The 21048-nt window shown below is 34.9% G+C and overlaps 2 protein-coding genes and 1 long non-coding RNA gene across 10 annotated transcripts; 1 reads left to right on the plus strand and 2 right to left on the minus strand.

Moving 5' to 3' along the window:
- Window positions 1-808: 808 nt before the first annotated feature.
- LOC105212349 (DNA-directed RNA polymerase II subunit RPB2) lies at window positions 809-5015 on the minus strand. Its single transcript, XM_011184251.3, has 7 exons — window positions 4856-5015; window positions 4530-4753; window positions 3538-4459; window positions 2437-3459; window positions 1921-2372; window positions 1539-1860; window positions 809-1474 (listed from the first exon to the last, which is right to left on the minus strand). Exons 1-7 carry the CDS (start codon window positions 4872-4874, stop codon window positions 906-908), a joined length of 3531 nt encoding a protein of 1176 aa, XP_011182553.1. The 5' UTR covers window positions 4875-5015; the 3' UTR covers window positions 809-905.
- Window positions 4974-17602, plus strand: LOC105212348 (uncharacterized). 8 transcript variants are annotated; one of them, XR_008470820.1, is made up of 8 exons: window positions 4974-5112; window positions 5199-5410; window positions 5472-5811; window positions 5896-5941; window positions 6188-6278; window positions 6345-9807; window positions 9928-11167; window positions 11794-11941. It is a non-coding gene; the product is annotated as an uncharacterized LOC105212348 (long non-coding RNA). The 8 variants fall into 8 exon arrangements; XR_008470815.1 differs by having other exon boundaries at window positions 5896-6278; XR_003752319.2 differs by lacking the exon at window positions 5896-5941.
- On the minus strand, window positions 11628-15318 carry LOC105212347 (uncharacterized). The gene is made up of 2 exons (XM_011184250.3): window positions 15110-15318; window positions 11628-12288 (listed from the first exon to the last, which is right to left on the minus strand). Exons 1-2 carry the CDS (start codon window positions 15110-15112, stop codon window positions 11842-11844), a joined length of 450 nt encoding a protein of 149 aa, XP_011182552.1. The 5' UTR covers window positions 15113-15318; the 3' UTR covers window positions 11628-11841.
- Window positions 17603-21048: the final 3446 nt, after the last annotated feature.

Below are 21048 nucleotides of genomic sequence, written 5' to 3' on the forward strand. Positions count from 1 at the left end.
CCTATCGTTCCAAATTATATTCTGTCATCTAGATCTTAATCTAGATAATCAAGTATTTATTTCATGTCAGCTCAAGGAAAATTTTGAAATTGAAAAACAAAAAGTGTCTTTCTAATAATTGCCTTGTTGTCATGTTTCCCAAAACCAAACTAGTTGCTTAAACTAGATTCTTTTCATAGCAGACCCTTTCAGTCAACTTGGCCGCATCAAATTCATATATGTATGTATAAGTAGTAAGACTACTTGAAATCAATGATCTTACAAATATTATCATATATTTATATTATTATTATTTTCTTGAAATCTTTCGAGAATTTTTCTTTTATTTGCAATAACCCTTTAAGGGGTTAGGTGTGTTTCAGATGTTGAAAAATAGGGAATTTATTATTTTTTTTTTAATACATTCCATTATATATTTCATTTAAACAGAGGTACATATTTAAACTGTATTTTGTGAAATTTTTATTTAAAAATTCTGAAAACTCCGCCGTTGGTGATTCATCGCCTTTGGTGTATAAAAAAGCTCATTATTGGTTCATCCAAAATCAATAATCCAAATATGTCTCGATAGTACAGGGATAAATCTCGTTGATGAACGAAAGAATTTTTGACAAACTTTGAACAAAAAAACTAATTTTTGTCCACCGACTTAAAAAATTGAGGTTTGAGATAAACTCGTTTTAAGTTTCAATTTAAACTAACTTGGCGTGATGGGCGAAACTTCCAAAGGGTCTATCTCTTAGAATTTTACTCGGTTCGAATTTTTTTTCAAGTTTGAAACCAACATAGGTATAGGATACACGAAATATTATTGTTGTAAAAATTACTTTATTAATTAATTATAGTACTACAATGTTTTCAAATAGAAATGTAAAATGTCAGCGCTCTTAAGTTCATGCTCATGCCTATTGGACAACCATCAGTCGCGGTGCAATATTCATCGACATAAGTTCCTGGAACAGCAACTTTGCGGCATACGGCAAACGGACTTGTGATATTTGAGTTTTGTTTTTGCAACCCTTGCATTCAAAAGTGTTATTACGCAAATTAGCTATAGCAATGAGACCACAGAAATTGCACACATGTATACGGTATGGATCGGAAACCTCAAAAAGACGTTCGCGCAGAAATTGTGCAGCGCCATGAGATATCTGACAATCACGTTCCATCTCACCGAAACGTAGACCACCATCACGTGCCCTACCCTCCATAGGTTGACGCACCAAAATCTGGACAGGACCACGAGCACGGGAGTGAATTTTGTCGTCCACCATGTGCTTGAGACGTTGGTAATAGGTTGGTCCCAAGAATACTTGGGCATTGATTTTGCGACCTGTATGACCGTTGTACATCACCTCGTTGCCACGCAAATGATAGCCATACTCTTGCAGGAAGGTGGATATCTTTTGTACGTTGACAGCATCGTTGAAGGGTGTAGCGTCACCAATTTCACCTTTGTTTGAGCCCAACTTTCCTAAATATCAATAAATTGTTTTACATTTAAACTTAAAGAAATAACACAGGATGATATATTGTACCTTGCAAACACTCGATTAAATGGCCAATTGTCATACGAGATGGAATGGCGTGAGGGTTGATAATAATGTCAGGCGCAAGCCCCTCACATGTAAACGCCATGTCTTCTTGACGATACTGGATACCACAAGTACCCTTCTGTCCGTGACGCGAGGCGAACTTGTCACCAATTTGCGGTATACGCACTGAACGCACACGAATTTTGCAAAACTTATAACCTTCGCTATTCAGCGTCAACATCACTTGATCAACAATACCAGTTTCGGAATTACGTAGGAAAGTGGAGGCATCTCGTTTAGAGAAACGTTTCGTGGTACTGTCGAGCTAAATAAGAATAATATAATTAAATCTTTTTCGAAAATAGTAACTGATTTAATATTATACCTCATCGTCGTTTTCGGGGAGAGTAATTGTTTTTCCAATAACCACATCGTCACCAGAGACACGAATACCAGGCGCAATAATACCGTCATCATCCAATTTGTCGTAGTGAGCATTGCGCATTCCTTGACAAGTCTGACGATTGGGCTTTTCGAAGTTCTCCTCTTGATCGCCAATACGCTTGTTCTCGGAATCCTTATACGAACGGTAGAAAACCGATCGGAAGAAACCACGTTCCACAGCCGAAGCATTTAAGATGACAGAATCTTCCTGGTTGTAACCAGTGTAACATAAGATGGCAACAATTGAATTAATGCCAGCTGGTAGCTCTCTGAAACGCAGATATTCCATGGAACGTGTAGTGACCAATGGTTTCATGGGATAATAGAGTACGTGTGCCAGAGTGTCCATCCGTACGTGGAAGTTGGTAATGTAGACACCCATAGCTTGTTTACCTGCAAAAATTCAATTCTTTAAGTTTAGTAATCCTTGTAGAAGGATATTTCCAATATATTTTACCCATAGCGCTTTGATATGTGTTACGCGGACTTTGATTGTGATCGGGGAATGGTATAATAGAGGCACATACGCCTAAAATCATAGCCGGATGAATTTCACAATGTGTGTAGGTCGTACAATACGCGTAGTCCTTGTCCTGTTTCAAGTCGTATGGCGACATCGCAATCATTACAGTCTCCTCTTCCAAGGTGTCAATGTATTCCACGACACCCGAAGCGACCAAAACTTGCCAACTATAATTATTGTAATCACGTTCCTTCAACATGTCCACATGAGTCTTCTTCAACAGAAGTGAGCCATTCTCAACAATCAATAGCGGACGGCAAATGCGACCGGCGTCTGTGTAAATTCGTATTTCACGATCGCGAATATCACGGATCATGGATACTTCCGAGACAATGATATCCATCTGCCGACGCAATTTACGTAGTGTAGCCATAAGTTGCTCAGGGTCACGATGTATGCCAACCCAGCAGCCATTGACGAAAATTTTTGTGGCATCTGCGATGGCAGAGGGTGCAATTTCTTCAAGATTTTCCATGGACCATTCTTCCAAGAACTCTAAAATTGGCGAAGGTTGGGAACCAACAGAAATGTACGCCATCAGAGCCAAGTTCTTTACCAGACCTACAGCGGCACCCTCTGGTGTCTCGGCGGGGCATAACATGCCCCACAATGTGTTGTGCAATTGACGTGGTTTGGCCAATTTACCATCGCGACCGATGGGCGAGTTGACACGCCGTAAATGTGACAATGTGGATGCAAAAGTTAGACGATTCAACACCTGAGACACGCCAGCACGCGCCTGATGCGCTTTCTTTTGGTCACCCCAGTTACCAGTAGCCAAAGAGTAACGCAAACCGTCAGTGATAATATTTGTTTTGATGGCTAATTCCAAGTTGAAATCCTTTCCACGATCGATGAATTTCTGTGTGTACATGCGGACTTCTTTCATGAGATTTTTGAATAGCCCACGGAAGAGGAAGGCCAATAGCGGACCGGCGAGATCCAAACGTTTGTTGCCTACACAATAATAATAAAGTTGTGTTGTATTTAACATATTACATTATACTACTGCTTGGATATATGTATTTATCTTACCGTAGTGATCGCGATCATCTAATTCACGACGACCGAGCGAAGCAAGCAGCAAACGATGCACCATATAACCCAAAAAGTATGCTTTCTTGGTTTCACAGAAATCGGATACGCCTACATGCGGCAACATTTCCTTTTGTAAAATTTCCTTTGCGTATTTTATACGCTTGTCTTTGGTTACACCCGGTCGAGCACCGCGGGCACCAATAAAATTTAAGGCTACATTTTGTTCTTGCACAACGAATGCCTCGTCAAGTGATGGTTTTACCATTTCCATCATTTCGGGATCATCGAAATCATAAATGATGTGCTCCAAAATATCGCGATCAGCTACAAAGCCCAAAGCACGAAAAACTATCATAATTGGAATTTCCTGTTTGATATATGGTAAGATCGCGATTATGCGCTGGCCAATGGCAGACTTTTTGATGTTCTGTGAACCACGTGCCATCATATTTACCCACAAAGTGGAGGTGGGTCTGGAACTGTGTTCAAGACAAGAACGGATTTCCGATTTGAAAGCATATTTGCCGTCTTTCATGCTGAATACGTATACAGTATTGGTTGCCATTTTCTCTTGAGCGATCAGAACTTTTTCAGATCCGTTGATAATGAAATAACCACCTGGATCTAGGGGACACTCATTTAATTCTGTTAAATCACGATCTGTTAGCTGCGAAAGCAGGCAGTACGTAGAACGCAACATAATAGGAATTTTTCCAATAAAGGTTTTCTGATGCTGTGTTTCTACTGGATCGGCTCCTTCCACAATTTTTGTTTTTGTTATGTCCACATACAGTGGAGCAGAATATGTCAGATTTCGTAAACGGGCTTCGTTCGGCATCATGGGGCTTGGAGAACCATCTTTTTCCCAATGTGTAGGTTTGGATAAATAAATTTGCTCAAATTTAAGCAAAAAGCGTGGCTGTGTATCAAATTGTACTGAATATTATATTCTTTTGTTTTAATAAAAATGAAATCGTTTATAAACTTACGGGTGTTTCGATTTCACCAGATGTGTGTTGGGCTTCGGCTTGCAAATCAATTGCCGGGGAGTCTTCTACAATGCGTTGCACAGACATTTGTATAAATTCATCGAAACTGTCCAGCTGTTGTCGTACCAAACCTTTTTCGTCGAAATAGGCGTTAATTACAATCCAGCAAGCTTCCTGCCACAACTCGTGGGAGATTTCCTCCGCATTCTCTTCTTCGAACATTTCTGTAATTCAAGTAAAATAAGCACAACTCGTTTTAGTAATGGCGACGTGAGCACCCAGGTGGGTAGATCTATTTTGCTACAATACATCTCTCAAGTACTTACCATCATCTTCGTACATCATTTTGCTTGCTTGCAAAGTACTTTTGCTAAATAATTATTATGTTTTTTTAACTTATATTTATAAATAATATTTCTTTCCCAAATTTCACAAAACTAAAAAATGCGCTGCAATTATACCACTGAAAAGCGGCACTAATAGAAATGTCAAATGTGTACCGTTGACAGCTGTTAAAAGTTTGACGCCGGCGTATGATGTTAACGGCGTCGAATAAACAAACGCTGTCTGAAAATATAAAATGGTAAGACATTTCGTTCAGCTTTATAATCGTCGCATACCTTGGTGAATAACAAATAATATCGTCTATATTTCTACTGATCTTTTCAGACTTATTCTAATAAAATTATTCAACGAAGTTCTGAGGATAAAATTATGAAGCTTGTTTTGATATTTTTTTTAAAGATGTTATTCTTGCTTAAATCTTATAAGTTACCACATCATGAAAAAGTTAACATATGAGGTGAAAACCATTTTGTTGTCAAACAGCTGTTTTATAAAAGTAAACAAAGCTTAATTTGAAATGGAGAGCAAAACAAATTGTAATAGAAAGTAATTTTGCTAACGTAATAATTGTAATGTAAATATGGTAATTTCGTTTAGTTTAGGCGTACAAAAGTTGAAAGAACAACTCAGGAACAGTTGCAACTTTACATAATGTTCTGCACGCAGCATCCCGAGTTACAACTCCGGAAGCTAAATTCGACAAACTCTCAAGAGCTGCAAATGTTGTGGTCGGAGTTAGCACGTTGAATGCCTTAAGAGGCCCAGCAGGTAATTGCAACCTTTACAATTAGAATTGCCGGGTGCTCACACATTGGGTCAAGTGACTTGTAGAGGCCCCTCGCACGTTGGAATGACGGAGTTTGAGGAGCAGGCAATTGCAAACTCAGCAAAAACAACCGTAGATGGATTGCCGGGTGCTGGCATATTGTATCGACCGGTAATAATTTAACCTCAAATCAATAATATATTTATAAAGTATTTTATGTACAACAAATCTAATTTGTTTACTTACTATATGAAGCAATAATTGGTTTGCTTTTGCCGGTGAAAGAGGTGCTGAAAAAAATGTAAGCCCACGAGAGACGAGAGGTGCAGTCCATTGCTCTACAACAAAAAATTTTAGATCAAAACGTGTAGATGACATTTCCCGCATGCAACGAGTCCCCGCATGATTCTAACCACCTCTTTGCATGCCCAACGAACCCTACTCATCTAACACCCCTTTCCCTTTGGTCCAACCCTGTCGAAGCACGTTTCCTGGGCCTCCCGTTAAATAATTTCAACGACAACTAGATTTATGCTCTTCTTTTCAGGCAGGGATAGATAACCGCTACAACAACAGCAACAACAACAGCAGATGACGGAGGTAATAAGCCACATGTCGCAAGCGCTAACGTCGTAATGGTAAACAAATAATAAACAATTGAAAAATTGCATACTAATACATACATTAATTTCTCTATTTTGCAGATCACAATACATATCAAGTAATATTAATTTACAGTAGTTTTCCTAAATACCGAAGACATTAATTGTCAGGCCTGTTCGTTACATCGAATTCCTCGTTAATTCAAGTACTAACTTAAAGTTATCTTTAAAAAATAGCTTAAATATCGGTAAATTGCAGTTTAATAAATTCTTTTATGAAATTATTTTGAAAAATGTATTCAAAAACTTGATTAATCGTCGTTCGCTTCGTTGAAATACGAATATTATAGTTGATCTCGCTCTCCGAAAGTTCAATCAATACAATACATTTTTTTAAATTGATATTGTTCTTTTTCTTTATTGACACTTATTGCCGCATAAAAGGACAGCTTTGGATATGTTTTTTTTTTAACTTTGAGTTAGAAAGAATTCGAGTTATAGAATTCTCATTAAAACATAAAATTTTGCATAAAGCTGTAAAAGATAGAATTATATCCAGCTTTATGTATTTACTTCGCATAAAGTCTTATTTAAGTACATAAGTTAAAACATGTATTCTGTAATTTTATTTGTTGCAGATTGCTTTTGTTTGGCTTTTGATGTTTGGATCGCATGCCTTTAATTCTTGCTTTATGCAATCCATAAGTGTAATATTATGTTTTTTGTTCGTCTCCCTACGGCATAGAGGGGCTCTTTTAAAATTCTGCTTCGATACTAAAATTTTAAATTTTGTATTATGCCCTAGTCGAAAAGTTCGATTTATGAAAGGAAATGTGTATGCAATTTGACTTCTATTACCACTTCAAAAGATCGATTTATGGAGTACTTCGAGTTATAGAAGATCGAGTTATGGAGTTAGTTTTCTTTCCAAAATTCCGACACTTTTACTTTTATTTGGTGATGATCAATAATTTTAATTTTTTCTATCCAATTCAATATTTTTCTTGTACTCAATTTTTCAATTTGTACATTTCTCTTGAATTTTTTCAAGTTATATTTTTAATTCTGTTTTTACAATGATTTTATTTGATTTTTAACTCTTTCTACATATGACTTCTTCATGTTGTTCGTTAAACCGAAATCCCAGATGTTCGTAATATAAGGTACTCAATGTAAGAAATTTCGTTGTAAGAGGTTTTCTTTAAAACGAATATGCGTTATTTCGGAAATCTACTGTCTAATGTAAGTTATTACATATGTACCTACATATATGTATATAACAAAATGACTGAATTATTTAAACATAAATATCTTTTTATTCACACTTAAAAAGGAAGGAAGGAGGAAGTAAAATGTACGAATGCAGTAAGTAACACATTTACTGTAATCAAAAATGTTTCTATTTCGAATAGATAATACTTCTCTCAACTCTCAACCGATTTTCTTTTTCTTTTTGCATTTTATCTCTGAGTTCTGTTAAAATCTGAAAATTTTTCGTTGAGAACTGAAATTATCTTTCCTTTAATTTTCCACCAAATATTATTGTTGAAAAAACCTTAATCTTCTTTTGTAACACTGCGTAAATTTTAAATAATACGTGAATGAGAAAGCTACTTATTAGGGCTCTTAAAATTATTCGAATGACCTGAAAACCGATTATTTGAATATCCGATTTGTAACCGTACACACTGCGACTATTCGAATAGTTGTTCTGCTGCGAGTATTTGAATAAATGAAAATTGTTTGAAATCCAAGCAGCCTTTGATTTTTGTTTGTTTTTATTTGTGAAAATGTCAATTGTGCGCATTTTTCGCGAGTTTCACATTTTTCAATTAAAACAGAAGTTTTATGAACTTGCACTTTTCGAACAGTCGACAACGAACGGTTAACCGAATAGTCGGAAATGAGCGCTTAATCGAATAGTCGACAACTTACGACTATCCGAATATTGCAAACCGGAACAACTTTGCTTCCGCCGTTTTCCAATAGATTTCTCTAGGGTCAGGTACTGGTCGATTAATCGATTTTTTTTATATTGATCTTGGACAGTTGTGTCAATATTAATCCAACAAAATATTTGTAGAGGAAAACGGCGAAAGCAAAGTTGTAAACCTAATACATATATATGTACATAAATAGATACATAGATACCTACGTAAATACATATAAATTGTTTCTGTTACATGCATTTTTTTCTTTAAGGAGAAAAAAATGTTCAAATATTTGAAAAACTGTAAGTGCACATATGCATTTTCCAGGTGGTCCAATTAAGTGTGATTCCAGTAATTGAGCAAACTCTTCAATTAAGGGGTTATATACAGTTAGAATTTTCAAAAAATCGATTTTTTTTATTTCATTTTCTTAATGTACATATATTTAAGAATACACACAGAAAATTTCATATCGTTCCGGTGAATATTTTCAAAGTTACAAGCAAATGAAAAATTTGAAAAGGCGTTTCAGAGTGCTTGGAAGTACAAGGTCCAAACTTTAAACGCGTTTTGGTGTTTTCAAAGTCGGTGACCAACATTACTCGAAAACGGCTAGACCGATTAGTCTCAAATTTTAACACGACCTTCTTAAATATATTTTTTAGTAATTAATCGAAGATTTTTTCTCTCCGATAAATATTTTTTTTTATAAACAATTTATTTTTTTTTTGAGAAACCGCCATTTTGTCAAAAAATTTTATTTTGCTTATTCCCTCGATTAATTACTAGATTTAACATTACTTTAACGAAATCTGTTTGGTTTCTTAATTTCGGATGATCCAGTTCCAAGATATAGTGGTCACCGCAAAACGTCTTTTTTGAGAAGAGCTCCTGGAGATCAGCTGTAGCTCTTTTTCAAATAAATATTTTTACTAGTACTAAGTCTTAAAATACAGTTAAAAGATACCATAATATGTGTATAAATTTTTGGATCAATAAATTAATAAGTTTTCTCAGAAAAAATTCTGGAAAATTCACTTTTTTTTCGGCCGTCTAACTGTATATAACCCCTTAAACGATATTCTTTTAACTGAACGAAGTGTTCAATTAAACAAGTATCAGTTTATTGATTTCCCGGTTAATTGAATGATAATTTGTGCAAATTTTGATGTGCAACTATGCGAAAAGTCTGTATACCAATCAAGCACCAATGAAGACATTGTAATAAATCAACTGCAACGTTGGAGTAGTGCCATTACTCATCTGAAAGTTCCCGAAATCGGACTATGACTAGGTACTAGATATCGAATATGAGGACCTTAGTTTCTGTAACTAATTTTTTTCCAAAATGAATTTAAATCTTTCATGCAAATTCAGAGGGAATGTTTTTACCCACTCGGATAGACAGAAAACATTATTTACCATACATAACTTGTCATATTGGGTAAACATGTGATTGAATTTTATTCATGTTATGTTAGAAATTTCTCGCTAAAAGTCAAATTGTATACGAGAATTAAGCATTTCTTAAACGGGAGGCTGGTGTGGACTGACTGTCCAACTATTTTTGGAATACCCCATCTTACACGTATGTACATACATATGCTAAGATTAAATCTCCAAAGTCTCTTTTGGTAAGTTGGTAACGAAGAATTTTAACTACATATGTATGTATATATTTTGAATCTTGGAAGTGTAATTTGCATAATAAGCATTGTTGACCGACATTTGACTATTTGCTTTCGCTTAAACAGGCATATCCGCAGGCTATACTCCACTCACCTGTTCTGCAAAAGCGTGTGTACGGTAATAAGCTGTAATGAATACACAAGCAATCGGTCAGAAGACACCATTTAAATCTACTAAAATCTATAATTTTTGACATCATTCAAAATTATTCAAAAATAATACTAATAAGCCAGATACAATGATATGATCAATATTTGGTTTTTGCTAATGGAATACATTTAAATTTTTATTATGACCACGAAAAAACAGTAATTTTGATTTACAAAAATGCTCGTTCTTCAGTATAAAAATTTCTTCTTCTTATAAAAATATATGAATAAATTATTATGACCGATTTCATGTTAGTTTCGTATGCACAACTGAAATGATTTTGAACTCCAAGGAGCAAACTGATCTCTTTTGAGTTGCGACAACATAAACAATATTTTTATTATTCTTTGCATGTTTTCAACCAATTTTGCATATTTTAAATTTTACTGTTTGATACAGGTGAGTTTTCGCCAGACTTTCTCCCGTTTACATTCGTAAACACTCAGTTGGGATACACCAAGAGTTGAGTAAACAATGCGAATGGAAATGTTGAATGAAATTTATGTTGAGGAATGTATTGAACTTACTGGTCTAAAGTTTTGACAAAAGAAAATAAATTTTATAGAAATATATCAGTTTTTAGTTTAAACAATGCCAGAAAGAGCGAAAACCAAAAAAAAAAAAATAAATTTTTGTTTTCTATTTTCTATGTTTTTTTTTGTCGATTACTCCCGTCTGTAAAATCGTCAACTTAAAATCAGTTGAACTATACTTTACACTGTCAAAGTGCCTGTCACCAATCAAGCGTAATTAATGACATATTTGAAAAATCCAAACGAAAAGCTGCACTCGATTCGTAATTCGTCGGCTAATTGGCACTTTCTCTCCCAGTGCTCTGCTTTGAGACAACATATAATTAAGTTCACAAAACCCCGAAAAAATTACCATAAATCACTGCAAACGCCGGCGTCCAACCGAGGTGGCAACAAAACCATAAAGAAGCGCACAGTAGCCTCTGAGCACATTATGCCTAATTACTAATTAAACATAATAAATTAATTGGTCTGTGTTTAACACTTGACAATGCTGCTGGCATAGTAGCACATAAATGAGCGCAAATAAACAAACAAAAAATAACAACAACAACAGAACAAATAATAACAAAACAGAGGTAGCTATCACAGCAACAACAAAAAGCAAAGCCTGAAAAAAACGGTAAGCATAACAAATTTATATTCAGTTAATTGTTTTCGTTGTTAATACAGCGGCCATAATACTATCAATTGTTGTGGTCACATCGGTTTGTATGTGCACCTCCATCAAATACCTATGTACGAATGTGTGTGTGTGTTTCATTGTCGAAATTCATACGCTTAATTACGCCCCATTGATGGCCACTTGGCTTTACGCGCGTAACGTGCAATAATAACGTATATATTTACATAAGCTCTCTCAGCTACCTACATACATATGTACACACTCGCGAAATGTATGGAGTATACAAAAATCAAATTTATTTATTTGCTTGTGGCCACTTAATGTCCACTCGTCGCTCACAACGGCTGCTGCCACTCACGTCGCCAAAATTAATGGCCTCATTATGTTTGTCAATTAACACACCCACCGCTCCGCACGGCACACTAAACTCATCCATCAAACCGCTCAATCGTTCGGCTTATATATTTAAATATTTATTTTTAAAAATATATATGTATATATGTTTATAATTAAGAAATCAATCACAATAAGTCATATACATAACATTTCAGCTGTAAGCAGCACTTAAAACTAATCATCTACAAAATTAAAATTTAAATAAAAATACAACAAATCATTTACAGATTTTCGGCAGAGTTGCGCTTATAAAAGATTCCTGAGTTTGGTGTCGCTTACAGTTTCGCACCTTTGCGGAAGACGCTTATCGCGTAGAATTCCGGTAGCCGGTACACTTTGAGACGCTGATGGCTGAACTGTCCATTGGTCAGCGCCTTCACATAGAATATGTCATTCATGGTGAGCTCACGCGGCCCATTGCTCTCATCATCCAAATCATTGGGATGCAGCTTTGCTGGACGGTAGGCTTTGCGCTTCAGCAGTTTCACATAAATTATCTCGTTGTCATCGTCGTCGAGCTCGCGTCCTTGTAGTTGAAGGTTTCGCGGCATCGGATAGAGTAATAACGGCTGCATGGGCAAAACTTCATTGGGATGTTGTGCGTAGTCCAAGGCTGTGATTGGTCCTAAGGTTTCGATTGTGGGCAACGGTGTGCTTGACGTCGTGACTAGCAATTGTGTCGTGAGACATATCAAGAAGCTGGTAATTTGGTGATTGTAGCGCTATTTGAATGCGAATGAAAACATTAGAAAATGGATTAGGTTCTTACAATGGTTCTTTGTGCCTCGTCAGATGTATTTTAGAGGTAGTTATAACAAAAAATTTATCATATATCCATTATTATTTACAATATGGTTAGAAGCGTGAGAAGATCGCTGGCTGCTATTTTTCAAGGTTAGAAGAATTGTTTGGTTATGGTAGAATATATAGTAAAATCGATCATCTGTAATTTAACTGAGCTACTCGAAATTCCGAGACGATCGCAATATTCGTAGGACTCTTATAGTGAAGGCTGGTCCTAATAAATATTTATTTTGAACTATTCGTTGCACTCGAATGGTTTAAACTGAATATAATTAGAATCGCAACTTGTTAAAAGAAAGTAGTAGTTTTAATCAAAACTTATTTTTTGTAATATAGATGAACTTCCATAACACGAACTTCTATAACTCGAAGTTCTCCCTAACTCGATTGAAATGGTTTCGAATTATGGATGAGAAATAGTAATGTTAATATCCCTTAAAAATATTGAGTTGGATAATGAGATTTGCTCAGTCAGATTTATAAGAGATGAGGATATTGTAGAACCGAATATTTCGGATCCAACGAATATGACTACTAGCGCTTTGGAAAACGATGAGGATTCTGAAGAAAAAATTTTCAACCGCCATCCAAAATTGATGTGGTGAATTCCTTTTCAATTTTAAATTGCTTTTCAAATACGAATACTAATACAACTGATGATTACTACAAAACATTAAACTCATTAGAATCTCTTTTCACTACAACAAACAAGACAAAAATTACAGAATTATTGTTTGAACTTAACCAAAAACTTTATGTGCGTGGCTCCGCCCCATTCTAAGTTTTTTGTAGATATCTATCAAATTACTATGGCACTACTAAAGTGCTGCACTCAAAATGGTATACCAAATTTTAAATGGGTGTGGTTCCGCCCACTTAAGAGTCAAAAACCATATCTCCAATAAAAAACAAATACTTGACCAATTTCAATGAAATTCAGTTCATAATATCTTCCTAGCTTCCCAATGATATGTTGTGAAAATAGTCCAAATCGGTTCATAACCACGCCTACTTCTCATATACCAGAACTTTGAAGTCCCTCTGAATAGTTTACTTTACAATATATAAAGTAAGTACTAGTGAAGATATCGGAACAAAACTTTGCAAAAATGCTGTTTTGAAAGAGTGGCATCGCCCTTCTAAAAATTGTCGAAATCGATCCATAAGTTCTCAAGACCCTATATATCGAATATGAGGCCTTCAGTTTTTTTTTACCGAAATTATAGTTAAGTCTCTCAGATATTTTGAAGAAATTTTGAGGGAATATTTTTATTCTAATAAAATATCTCCGTGCCAACAATGAGTGAAATCGGGTCATAACTTCATCTGTCTACCATATATTTATTATTAGGGTTTTCAAATTTTCAATGGACTTTATACCATGTACATATATGCCGAATATGTAAGTCAAATTGCTTGTTATATTAATAAATTTAAATAAATACATTGCGAGAGTATAAAATGTTCGGTGATACTCGAACTTAGCCTTTCCTTATTTGTTATATATGTATTTATTGAAATCAGAATTATAGTTTTGCTAAATTAACATGATTTTATAACAGTTTCAAATTCAGTAGTATCTAGTAGTAACCACTTAAATTTTAGTAAAATAATTCCTGTAATGTAAAATCAGCAAGAAATACTGAAATACATGCGTTGAGTGTTTTCATAATAGTTTAAACGGTGTATAAGGTCAGATTTTTAATTATTATTATTATTTATTTCTTTTTTTATTATTTCTTTTTTTTAATAGTTTTATTTATTGCTTGCTTCATTGTATTTACTATTTGGTGACAATGTATTTCACGGACAAATGATATATTATTTAGTTTGCGCTCTTCGCACCGCTAATTATATTTACAAGCGCGTAATTTTACGGCATTGGTGAGGCTGTGTGCTTAACACGTTCAGTGTCATTTAATAATCCGAGTAACATAGGAATTGTAGTTGGTATCAACAACTTAAATGATAATCAGTATTTTCACTACTACATAGTATTTATATCAGCAGAGTCTTCACGAAATAAGAAATATATTTAAATTACTTAAAACATAAATAGTCTTCTATAGAATGCGCTTGATAACTTCATTGAGTATCCGGAGATTAGTATTTGATAGTTGAGGCAATAAAACTGCATTCTCTCCAATTTTGTGATATTTTTTTCGTTTCTAATAGGTGTATATGGTTTTATATTTTATCTCATCTTTCGATGCAATAATAATAGAAACAAGATTGTGAAATAAAAAGAACTGAACAAATTTTCATACTAATTGTAAACAAAGCATTCTGATCCTTTCGTACATGACATCACGAACTTATCAATAATTCTATCAAAGAATCAAAAAAAAAAAAAATACTGTATGAATCTGTCGTTATCGCCTTTTATATTATATACACCAAAATATACGTGAAATCGATTTCCTTATTTTCTTGTCTGGAAGCGTTTTTTTCAGTATATCTCGCTGATTATACTATACAGCGAGTGTGGTCTTAACGGGTTAAGAATTTGAATTTACTATATTTTATACATACATACATATATGTATATATACATATGTATGTATATTCGATAGGAATTTTATTCAAGTCTGTTCAAAATATTTACAAACGTTATAGTCTTTTTTACAGTTTTCTATAACATTAAACTTATTTTAAATATTAGATATAGTTTGTCACTGCGCTTGTGTACGTAACTAACTGTAAAGAATGCAATAATTGACAAAAAAAGTGGTCTCGTACCATTTTGGCGATTGATTTTGTTTTGAAAAATTAAATTATTTTATCTTTATAAAAATCACTTTCAATTAACTGCGCGTCCTTTTCCGTTTTTATTTCAATTTTCGACTTTCTTTATTCAATTTATCAACCACTTATTGCCGCCGTTGCGAAAGCTTGCGTGAGCTGCGCGCCAAAGTCAAACGTTAACTGACACTCCGGCAAGGCCGTTGTAACTTCATTTACGGCCAAGCGCCTGCGCAGCGTCTCGCAGAAGTCAACGCGCGCAACAAACATAAATATTTTTTGCGCACATACACATGCATTCTCACGCCAAGTACGTATGTATGTTTGTATGTAGGTGATAAATATTTGCGACAAAGCGTATGGAAAATAGTTGCTGTATTGTAAAAATAACAAACAACAACAGCAAATATCGGGCTGATCAAGTGCTTGCAAATTGGTGATGCTAAGCATCATAACTGTTGACTATTTGTAGTTGCACACGCTTGTAAACACTGTGTGCTTATTATACATATGTATGTATTTACACATTGGTACCACAGTCCATGTAGTTAACTGTGAGTCAATAGCGAATAATAATAATAGAGTATGAACAAAAGACACTGTCATTAGGAAAAGACGAACCACACGGTTATTTATGTTTGATTTCGATCTTTTTAATTTTGTTTTTCCAACCATCCACAGGTGTGAGCATTTAATGTCGCATATGAATGACCAAAAATGATTTTGATTTTGCCAAACAAAATGCATGCGCTTATTAAAAACATACGAAAATGGATATGCATAATTAAGATGCCATACAAGTAGAAGTGGAGTGTTTTTAGAGCGTTGACAAAAATAATAAATATTGTTAGAAACCATATAGTAATATTAGGAGGTACCAAAATACATAATACCTACCAAAGTCTATAGGAATGGGCTGGTGTGAATTTCTGTAACGTAGAACTGGTCGTTGAGGAGCAGATCCCTCTCCCTTTATATTATACGGCGCAGCAACATGTATAATGACAAACCGAGATGAGAAGTGAACTGTTTCCGCAAAGATCTTTGGAGCTGTTCGTGTGAGCCAGGAATACCGAAGAATATGGAACCATGAAATGTATGAGCTCTACGGCGACACAGATATATTTAAAGAAGTGTGTTCCATTGGTGGACAATGGAAAGAAGGGCCCCTAAGCATCCTGTAGCAAGACCAAGGGGCCTGCCTGAACTTTGGATGTACAACTGTCGTGACTTAGCAAATCACAGAAGCAACTGGAGAATTGTTGTATTGTCGGCCCAGATTGACCCACGGATGTGGTGTCAAAGAAAAATAAGAATAAGGACTGGTCGTCTTTGGAGTTTACCCTTTAAAGATGGTCTGAGGGTCAAACCAAAAATTACATTCTGAATATTACAATAGGCTAAACAAACCTATATAAATAAACAGACTTGATCTCAACATACTAAAAATGTGAAGTCTCCGCATGATAACAATCACCTCTTTGTATTCCCACTCAAACCAATCATTCTAACATCCATATCCCATAATCTTCCGAAATTACAACAGTATGTCAAAGGTTCGAGAAGAAAAATAGACACATATGTATGCATGTTTGACGGCTGCCTGTGTTATGTATGGGCATAAAACACTTAATTGATTCAAAAAAACTTACTAAGAGTACGACACAGCAACAGCTTTAATATACTCGTAGTTAGTGTAAATAATGGCCACTCAGTTTATTAAGTACGCATATTGGCAAGAACATTACCCACTCTCAAGTATTAGTCGCTAGATAATTGTTTATGCAAATTTTCGGATCTTTAAGTTTTAGAGAACATAAAATCTGTCATGTAGATATATATCTCCAGTAGTTTGTATGAATTGCTTAATTGTCGGTGCGTCTAATGTGATATAAGGTAGTACGTAAGTAATAACTTGTCTTTATTCCGCATACTTTTGGCTTTAATTGGCCGTAAAATGTTTATTCTCAAAATGAAAAGCAAATATTTCACTTTTCAGTACAATTAAAATTCATATAAAATCAAATAACATTTGCGTATCTTTTTGTGCTTTTAGCGGCTTGATTTATCTATATATCGAAATTAAAAGAAAGCATCATCCGATAAATGTATAACATATTTCACAAAACATACTTTTAATTGGCCTCAAGTAGGGTTGTAGTGTTCCATATTTGATTTTCGGGTAAAAGGAAAAAGAACGCAGGGAGCAGGTACTGTTTTAAAGAAAATATTTTGATAATGAAAAGAACTAATGCTTTTCGGAAGGTCCACATGTTAATCGATAATAGAGATACCGTTATTCTATCTGACATGTTCAACATATTGGTCTGGAAGGAAAATAATCGACAAAGTCCGTTTAGAACTAATAGTCTTTTCGCACAGGAGTTAATTGATCAATTAACCGGCCTTTGCTCGATTACAAATCGAGTTAAAATTGGAATACAGCTCTGCGGGTTGTTGTTCATGCTGGAAATTTGGTTGTGTTTATTGATAGTTAAAATAGCAATCAGCTGATGAAACTTACCAAATTCTTATGAACAGCAAAAAAAAACAAAAATGTATAATAGCTAGGGAAAACAAATGTATAGAACAATGTAACATCGATGTTTTCATCACGTTCAAAAATGTTTTATGTCGATGCTTTATATGAAAATTTTACTTCACATCTTCAAATTTTTCTGGTTTCGTTTTGTTGTAAAATACGGAGAATTCGTTAGAGGATCGTTCGCTTGCAAAACAATGCAAATAATTTTATTACCTACATATTTTTTTATTTTTTTTTTTTTTGTATATTTCTTTATTTATTGAATCTGCTCTTTGGAGCCTAACAATAAGTTATAAAATCTTAATTCTAATTAAAACTAGACAAGCTCAACCAATTGATTGAGTTGTTTTGGTGAAACGTTGCTCCTCAGTGTGCTGGCATATCTCTTCTTTTTAGACGTGATTAATTACAAGAATGTAATAAAGCATTAGCCAATGGGTTTGGGTGATCTCGGAGTTTGGATAAATATTTGTTTCTGCTGGTCTCTACTTCTTTCTTTACCATAGGGATACCAAGATCTTTATGGATATTTTCATTACGCATGTACCATGGTGAGCACGTGATTGTTCTAAGCATTTTGGATTGGAATCTCTGAATTATATCGATATTGGTTGCACAGGTCGTACCTCACAGTTGGATGCCGTACATCCAAATCGGCTTTATGACCGCGTTGTATAATAGAACTTTGTTGTCTAGGCTAAGTTTTGAATTTTTATTTAAAAGCCAATTTAAATGTGCTGCTCTTATCTTCATGCAGGTTATTTTGCTCGATATGTGTTTTCTCCACGTGAGCCTTCTATCCAAGTGAATACCAAGATGTTACTTCAGTCGCTTGGGGTAATAAAATATTGTTCATTTTAACTGCCGGACATGTTTTTGGTCTTAGAGAAAATGTAACATGCTTGCACTTCTGTTCATTTACATTTATACGTCAGTTTGCTAGCCATTCTTCGACAAAAATCAAATGCTTTCCTAATACTTTTGATGCTATAATTGGGCATTTGTTTCGGCTCACTAAAGCTGTGTCATCCGCAAAAGTTGATGTCAAAATATTACTAGCTGTTGGAAGGTCTGCTGTATATATTATGTATAGAGTTGGCCCTAAAACACTGCCCTGAGGTACACCAGCCCTTATTGGTCGTTCTTCAGATATGAAGTCTCCTACTTTGACAGTAAACTTTCTATTTTTTAAATAAGACTCCAAGGTTTTATGCATTTCGGGAGGTAAGCTTTTTTTAATCTTATATAAAAGCCCGTCATGCCACACTTTATCGAACGCCTGAGCCACATCTAGAAATATAGCAGAACAGTACTCTCTATACTCGAACGCCCTTCTGATTTCGTTAGTAATTCTATTTACTTGTTCTACAGTGCCATGTTTTGCACGAAAACCGAATTGGTGCGTTGGTATTACATTATTTTCATGGAGGAAATGAGACATCTTTGATAGTAACACAAATATTTTCAAATATTTTAGAAAGACAGGGTAGAAGACTGATTGGTCTGTATGAAGACGGCTGTGTCAAGTCTTTACCTGGTTTCTCTATCATGATGATCTGCGACTTTTTCCATGAACTTGTATAGTACCCGAAACTGAGAATAGCGTTAAAGAGCAAGAAGAGTACTGTTAAAGCAATATTTGGTAACTCAATTAGCATTTTTGGAGTAATTTTATCGTGTCCTGCCGACTTTTTTGGATTCAGCTCTTTTATGATTTTAATAATTTCAGAAGATAACGTTTGAATAGACCCAAGCGACTCGTTAGCGCTATTGGAGATGATTGACAGCTTAAAGCTGTTCTTTGGGCAATTAGGTTGAAATACCTTTTCTAGGTGATTTGCAAAACAATTTGCCTTATCCTCGTCACTTCGTGCCCAGTTTCCACCCAAGCCTCTTATAGGCAAGTTGGAGTCGACTGGAGGCTTCATTGACTTTTGGGCTTTCCAAAGAGAATTTCCTTTGTTTGAATTTGGACACAGTTTCTTTATATAATTGTGAGTGTGGTATTCTTCCTCACGTTTAAGCGCTGTTTTTAGTTTTCGTACAGCATATTTTAGTTGCAGCTGAGTAGAAGGGGAGCGATTTAACTGCCATTCACGTCTAGCTCGCTTTTTTCATTTACAAGCTTTTCTATTTCATTATTAGTGATTTTTCTGCGGATAATCGGTTTATTGCTTATGTTTGGTGTTGCTATGACAGCTGCATTTGATATTACATCATTAAATTCTCTTATACCTTCATCAATATCTCTTTCTGTATCTATTTTTACATCAATATTAATATGGCTACTCACATATTTTTTGTATTTTAACCAGTTCGTTTTGTGAGATGTTAGACCCACCTTTGGCTCAACGAATATGGGTTCTTCACACAACTTTATTAGTACAGGTGAATGATCAGAAGATAAGTCTGTACATGTATCAGCTGTCACAAGTGATCTATCTATATTTTTGGTTACAGCGAAATCAATTAAATCTGGTATTTTGTTACGATCACTGGGCCAGTATGAGGGCTTACCAGGAGATATTATATCAAGGTTATTGTGGTTCATAATGGTTTGGTACAACTGGCGTCCTTTCGGATTATTAAGACGTGACCCCCAGTACATGTGTTTTGCATTATAATCTCCACCTGCTAGAAATCTATGACCTAGCGTTCCAAAAAAGTCTTTAAATTCGCTATCTGTAATTTTAAAACGAGGTGGGCAGTATATAGCCGTTAGACCCCGATTTTTTAACGATTGTAACTTGTAACTGTGCTGTAGCATGAGAACCCAGAGTATAGTGGTTTAACCGATTTCTAACCAATACTGCCGTTCCGCCATGTGCTTTTCCATCCGGTTGATTTGTAACATACAGTCTAAATCCCGGTATTTTAAAATTGTTTTTGTTTGTCAGATGAGTCTCTGATATTAAAATTACATCTATATTTTTTTCAGACAGAAATCTAATAATCTCTAGTTTATGTTGGTTAACACCGTTAGCGTTCCATATACAAATGTTTAGTATGCTCATTTTTTACTTAATAGAGTTGGCAGCATTTGGATTTTATTAAATCTTGGATCATGTTTTGCATTGTAGACATAAATTGTGTCATACATTGCGTAAGATTTATGATCATAGTTTCAATACCTCTATTTGGAGGATTTTGCGGTGGTTGCATTTGTACATTGTTGCCTTTTACAACATTGGCATAGCTCCCTTGTACAGTATTATTTTTAATATTACTAGATTTCGGAATATGGTCTGTGATATCTATAATGTCAGTACGGGGAGTATGTAACATTTGGTTACGTCGTGCTTGAATTCCCTGTGACAACTTCGATTTCAAATCTTTATAAACAGGACAACCCCTGTAGTTGGCAGTGTGACTTCCTCCACAGTTGCTGCAT

Source organism: Zeugodacus cucurbitae, chromosome 2, assembly GCF_028554725.1.
Source record: "Zeugodacus cucurbitae isolate PBARC_wt_2022May chromosome 2, idZeuCucr1.2, whole genome shotgun sequence".
Lineage (NCBI taxonomy): Eukaryota > Metazoa > Arthropoda > Insecta > Diptera > Tephritidae > Zeugodacus > Zeugodacus cucurbitae.